Below are 6235 nucleotides of genomic sequence, written 5' to 3' on the forward strand. Positions count from 1 at the left end.
GGGGGAGAGAACTGGAAGGTAAACGTGAGAAAACTCATGGCTAGATATAAAGAGTTTAATAGTAAAGCAAGAGCCACACAGGCAGGCACCTCCAAAAAAAAAGGGAGTCCATTCACCACTTCCATCAGCCATCTCTAGGAAGGCAGGGCTCCATCACCTATAAACATCCCCCTTCCTCCCCCAGCTTTATGTGCTGAGCCTGATGTCAGACACTATGGAATGTCCCTTGGGTCAGCTGGGCTCAGCTGTCCTGGCCTTGTCACCTCCCAGGCTGTGCACCCTCAGCCCTCCTGCCTTCTGAGGCAGTACAGGAGCCAGAGCAGGCTGGACTCTGTGTAGGCACTGCTCAGCCACAGCAGAAACCCCCTCTACGTTACCAGTGCTGTTCCCAGTACAAATCCACAGCTCCATTCTAGCTCCTGTGAATCAAATGAACTACCCAAGCCAGAGCCAGTGCATTCACAGCAGAGAATAAGGGAGTTTCTAACCCACTTCCACAAAGCAGCAGCTAAAGGGCTAAACCACCCTTTTCTTGGACACACTTGTTCCCAGCTGGAAGCCCAAGGATTCAAGATAGCACAGACCTGAGTCAGTGATGCTTTATTGCCTGTTGAACAGTTAAGAAGCATCTATCTGACTCTGGTTCATAGAGGCTGTAAACTGAGCACTTCCATAATCCAAGAGATTATAATTTAAACACGAAACAAATATTTCCAAACAGTGTTTGGTTCAAAGTGTGGTTTGCTTCAAATGGAAATGTAATAAAGTGGTTTAATCCATGCACTGATACTAGACTCATCCATCTGCTGCACTGTGTCCTCCTGGGCTTCTCTCCTGCTAGAAGCCACGTATGTGACAAACCTTGGGAGAGGCTGGAGAATGGCAAATTAGTCATTGTCATTTCATGTTTGTCCCTGAAACCTGATTTCTGACAGGCAAACCCTAAAATGGAGTGTGGATAGAGCTGGTGAGTTGTTGGGATTCCTCTGTGGCTCTCCAGCCAAAAGAACAGTGTTAGTGTATTTATAAACACTGGTGACAGAGTTACAGTTCAGGGGGAAACTCTTGAAAGGCTTCTTTGAACACTGTCCCTCAGCCCCTGTCACTAAGGCAGTGTTTCTGTGAAGAAAGGAATCATAAGGTTAGAGAAGTCCTTTAAGGGAATCAAATACAGCTATGGAATGTCAGCTTGCTCCAGCTCAAAGCTTCCAGTTAAGTAGGCCTGCAATGATGAATGTTGGGATGTTTAATGCGCTGATTTTTTAGAGGATTTGTTCTCCCTGATCTGAACAAGTGAGGCCAGCTGGTGCTTGGGGGAGAAGCTGACGGGAATGCACCTTCTCTGCCACAAGAGGGAGTGAGGACTTTGCATTTTAGCTGATTTTTCAGACTTTGAGAAAGCTTACAGCTAGTCACTGTTAATTTCCTGATTCTCTGGTAAATGCAAATTCCAACAAAAACTCATCTTTTTTTCATTTTGTGGGTCCCAAATGTATTTTTGTTTTGTGGGGCTCAAAGTATTGAATAGGTGATAGTATAAACCGTTGTGCATGGGAAGAAAAACAACTTTTGGATGCTGAGACGGATTTATTTGGAATTTACTGCATTTCCATTTCAATCTCTTTGCCCTTTCCCCCTTTCAAGGTTGCTTGTAGGATCCGAGTGGTCGCAGTTCTCAACGTGAATATGCGATATGATCCCAGGAAATACTCTTTGCATGGGCAACATTCTCCCAAGGACTTGTCCCTTGGAAATTGCACCATTGTATCTTATGGGATGGATACAGAGTAGTTTAACACAGAATCCTGGTGAAAAAACAAGAGGAGGGAAAACATCAGATTAAGGATGAAGCATTTGTTCTTTTGAACTATATTTCAGACATATTAACAATGTCTGTCATGCCCTTTCCACTGAAATAGCAGTAGTGGAAGTACCAAAATAACAGAAATACTGTTATCATAAAAATTAGGTAGTGGTTGGAGTGATTGACTTGGTAGAAGAGGGAAGATGGAAGGCAGGGAGATGGTGGGAATTGTGCTGTGGTAAAGGGAAAAGCTTGAAGACATTCTGCAAAACTCAGTTATTTGCATTGTAGCAGGAGCAAAAAGTTCTGTATGTAAATGGATAGAAGAAAACATGGCTAAACTACTTGGCTAACTGCAAGGTAATGCTTCCTATATGTTGTCAAGACAAAGAAATGGCAAATGAAAGATAGATATTTACCTGATCCTCTGATTTGGACTCCATCATCAATGGCATTTCCATTGTGGAAGAATTTGACAGGCCCAGAAAGCTGGCCAGAGAAAGGAGCGTACACGGTGGCCCCGTCAGCACAGATGACATCCACTGCGCTGTGCTTCCCTTTGCCACTGCGTCTGCAAACAAGCACATCAGGACAGAAACCTCTGGTCAGCCAGCACACAGTGAGACCTGGAAATGGGTTGTTGGGACAGAAACAGTCAGCAAACTGGCTGGAGGAGCTGCAAATGTGTAGGTGAGGCAATGTCCTGTAGGGGGGATGACCTGTTAGAGCTGGAGAAAATTGCCTTTCTTCCAGGTCTTTAAATAAAACCATAGTCACAGAAAGTTTGGCTGTGTGAAGGACATCAAGTCCAACCTTCCACTTCCACTTGAGTCAGAAGTGTTCCCAACATTAGGTCAGGTCAGGCATGGCTTAGTCTGATAAAAATCTCCAAGCAGAGAGGTGTTATAAACAATGTGGGCAGCTTAAAAGTTTCCTGGAGTCCAATCTAAGCCTTCAAAGCTATAATTTTTATGTGGCCTAAATAAAGTTTAACTCATACTTCAGTGGAAGTGCAACAAAACCCCATGCCTTCCAATTTTTATATTACCTTGGAGCTCCATAGTATCCACAGCCATACTTATCACAGCCTCTTATCTCGTTGGTAGGGTTCCCAGCACACACTGCAGCCCAGCGCCCGTCCTGCTGTGGCAGTGGTGGAACATCTGAAATACAGGAACACAACACATCAAAGTTAACTTCCAGGTTGTTTTAACACTTCCAGGTTGTTTGCAAATACTATGTTTGATTTACAGTTAGGTAAGAACAAACTGGCATTACACCCCACGCTTTTAGTTGACTTTTTCTCCATAAAATTTGTAATCCTTTAGGAAATATAAATGGAATGTAGACCTAAGCTGGATGGTAATGTTTCTAGATTAGGGTCATTTCATAGAAGAAACATGCTTTAAACACAAAAATTCAAAAACAGTATCACAAGTCTTATTATTATTTGCACAAGAGTGCAAATCTACTCTTAGATCTGAGTTCCATTTTCTGTTGTTGAGGGTGTTTTTTTACCAGGCGAAAGCAGATGAGTAGGATCAGAGTGGTCACAGTTCTCGACGTGGATGTGAGAAATAATGCCAGGAAATACTTTTTGCATTGGCAGCATTTTCCCAAGTTTTTGCCCTCTGCGGATTTGGCCGTGGTACCGGATGGGGTGAATGCAGACCAGCTTCACGCAGTAACCTGGGAGAGATGGGACAGGATGCAAGGTCAGGAAACATTAGCTGCATCTGCCCCTGGGGTGAGCAAGAAGCATTCCCTGCCAGCCTCTTACTGGAGACTGTTAGGATGAAGCAGAAATCTAGTCCAGGTACCAACAATGGTGAAATCAAAATTACTATATTTTCCAGGGCAAAAAGGAAAAAAGGGAGTCAGAAAATAGAGACAGGAAAACATCCTCTCAGCAGAACCGAGGATGTACTTCTGATGCTTTATTTTTACTGTTTCCTATTTTTTTTGATTTGGGGTTGTTATTTTCCTGCTACCTGTTTTTCAACTCCTTTCTTCCCTCATCTCCAAAAAAAGCATAGGAAAGGACTACATCCTGCTGGTGCTGCCTTCAGTATTTCAGCGTACTGGAGAGGATGTAAGATAAATCAACACTGTGCTTGAATCAGAGAACCACAGAAACCTCAAGTAAATGAAGTGATTACTTGTGCACGCCTCACAGCACACCTACTGTTAGTTACTTGCCTGATCCCCTGATTTGCACTCCATCATCAATGGCATTTCCATTGTGGAAGAAGCGGATGGGTCCCGAGAGCTGCCCGCTGAAAGGAGCGTACACCGTGGCTCCGTCAGAGCAGATGACATCCACACCTGCATGCTTTTCTTTGCCACTCTGCCTGGAGGCAGAAATACATAATTAGGGACATCTCTCAAGGTTAATGTTATGTATCAATTGGTCACTTAATGTAGGATGATAGCTGAAGCTTGTCTAGCAAAAAAAATTTTACCTACAATGAAATTGGACAGAAATAGCAGGTCTGAAGCAAAATTGTTGTTGTTGTTGCAAATTGTTCACATTACTCTGACCTTGTTTATATTGGGATGAAATTTAAGCTTATTTTTTATCTCTCCAGGTTCATGGGGTATTTCAAACTGTTATAGAAAAGCACCATTTTTTTAACCCTAGAAAACATCTGTGCCATGTAAAATAGAATCTTGGCTGGCATTTTCTTACTTAAGCATTTGGAAGTTGCATGATGAAGATGGACACTTAGAGAGCATGGACATGCCTGGGAGAGGAGATGACAAGAAAAAGAAGAAGTCATTCTACATATAAGAGTGTTTTTTCAGAGGAATATAACCTGTTGTTGTTTGAGGACCCTCCTTAAAGACAGTGATGCTGACAGATTTTTAGTTTGTGTAATTGAATCTACTCAGCTTCCTGTAAACTGTTGTGAGTGTTAGTTAAATTTCTGGAATATAAGCAACAAGGGTAAATGACACAAATCCTTGAAATACTTCCATTTCCTTTACTGTCTGTAATTCATGTGACAAGTCCTGCTCCTTCAGCCCTGCATCTGTTGTCAGCAGCAGTCTCACTGTCCTTCTGCAAGATTGCCAAGGAATATCCCAAAAATCAGGAAGAGGTCACGCAGACTACAGTATTCTGAGTGTCAGCTCTGTGCAGCTGTACTCTTTCTCCTGCCTGAACATTTAATTTAGGAGAGCAAAGCGATCCCTGGTGCCCAGGCAGCTGTGTTACCTGTCAGCACCGAAATTCCCACAGCCGTATCGGTCACAGCCGCGGATGCGGTTGGTGGGGTTCCCGCTGCAGATCTGTGCCCAGTGTTGGTGCTGTTGTTGGGGTGGGTGTGCATCCAGCTGCTTGGTAAAAACTTCAGTGGAAAAGAGAAGAAACAGGAAAAATTCAGCCGTGTTCTTAGTCCAGTGCAACAGGAAGTGTTCAGGTACAAAACAGGGTGGTTAAAGTGAAAGACATGAGCTTGAAGGCGTTTGTTGTTTCAGAAACTGTAGGTAAAAGGACATTATACAACCTGCTGTATAGACTGGGTCCATTTTTTCTTGATGTCTTACTTTAAGGTATATACACCAAAAGGCAAAGCTATGCATAAAAATGTTTAAAAATAGTTTGTGAAATAAACTGGTTTTACTTTCTAATGGTGCTGGGTTGATGGTTGGACTTGATGATCTTAAACATATTTTTAAACCTTAATGATTTTATGATTCTTTCTGAAACCTCCAACTACTTCAATATACATCTCTTAATGCACACCTAATTCCATATTTTATAATAGTAATAACTGTCCACATTACCATAATTCTTCATAAAACTAGAGGGGAAAAAACCTCAGCATTATTAATGTTCAAGTGAATTTCAATAATTCATTATTATCTGCCTAAACCCCATCCAGCCCAAGCTGCATTACAGCAATCTCAACTCACCAGTGGACACCAAGCTGACCAGAGTGACCAGGCTGAGAGATGGCATTTTGGGGCCGTGTCACCCGTGTTCTTTGATCCAGTCAAAGACATGGATCAGCTGCCACCTGAGGTATTTATGTGCTTTTGAAAGCCCAAGTCCATTGTCTTGGTCAATCAGTCTTGAGCAAACTGTAACAGCTCCAGGCAGGTGGTGTTGCCATACTGGGCACCGTGGAGGTCTGCAGGCTCTGACAGTTGTTAAAGCTGGTTAGGAAAGATGGATAAAATAATTGAGCTCTTAGCACATAGTAACAGATGGAAATGAACAACCCCACATTTCAGGAAATTCTGGTTGAGCTGTTTCTTAAGACCTTTTCTTCCCCATCCTGAAGTAAGGGCACATTTAGGCAAAAAATGGTAGGAACCACAAATATGGTTCAGAGGATTGAGCTGGAGGGAAAATGTGGTCAAAGCTCCAAAGTGGATGCCACCAGCTTGTCCTTTGCTGCTCATTCCTCCCTGGGTGTTTGTGCC

General features: G+C 42.9%; 1 protein-coding gene across 1 annotated transcript; it reads right to left on the minus strand.

Moving 5' to 3' along the window:
* Positions 1 to 1567: 1567 nt before the first annotated feature.
* On the minus strand, positions 1568 to 5823 carry LECT2 (leukocyte cell derived chemotaxin 2). The gene is made up of 7 exons (XM_066329058.1): positions 5723 to 5823; positions 5022 to 5154; positions 4004 to 4155; positions 3323 to 3493; positions 2853 to 2967; positions 2224 to 2375; positions 1568 to 1805 (listed from the first exon to the last, which is right to left on the minus strand). Exons 1-7 carry the CDS (start codon positions 5766 to 5768, stop codon positions 1615 to 1617), a joined length of 960 nt encoding a protein of 319 aa, XP_066185155.1. The 5' UTR covers positions 5769 to 5823; the 3' UTR covers positions 1568 to 1614.
* Between the last annotated feature and the right edge of the window lie 412 nt (positions 5824 to 6235).

This window comes from Sylvia atricapilla, chromosome 14 (assembly GCF_009819655.1).
Source record: "Sylvia atricapilla isolate bSylAtr1 chromosome 14, bSylAtr1.pri, whole genome shotgun sequence".
Lineage (NCBI taxonomy): Eukaryota > Metazoa > Chordata > Aves > Passeriformes > Sylviidae > Sylvia > Sylvia atricapilla.

Excerpts from the sequence above, each read along its gene's own strand:
- LECT2 (XM_066329058.1), bottom strand. The coding sequence starts at position 5,768 with ATGCCATCTCTCAGCCTGGTCACTCTGGTCAGCTTGGTGTCCACTG. Across the intron at positions 2,376-2,852 it reads GGATACTATGGAGCTCCAAG|ACGCAGTGGCAAAGGGAAGC; the intron begins GTAATATAAAAA and ends GCTTGTTTGCAG. Across the intron at positions 1,806-2,223 it reads AGTCCAAATCAGAGGATCAG|GATTCTGTGTTAAACTACTC; the intron begins GTAAATATCTAT and ends TTTTTTCACCAG.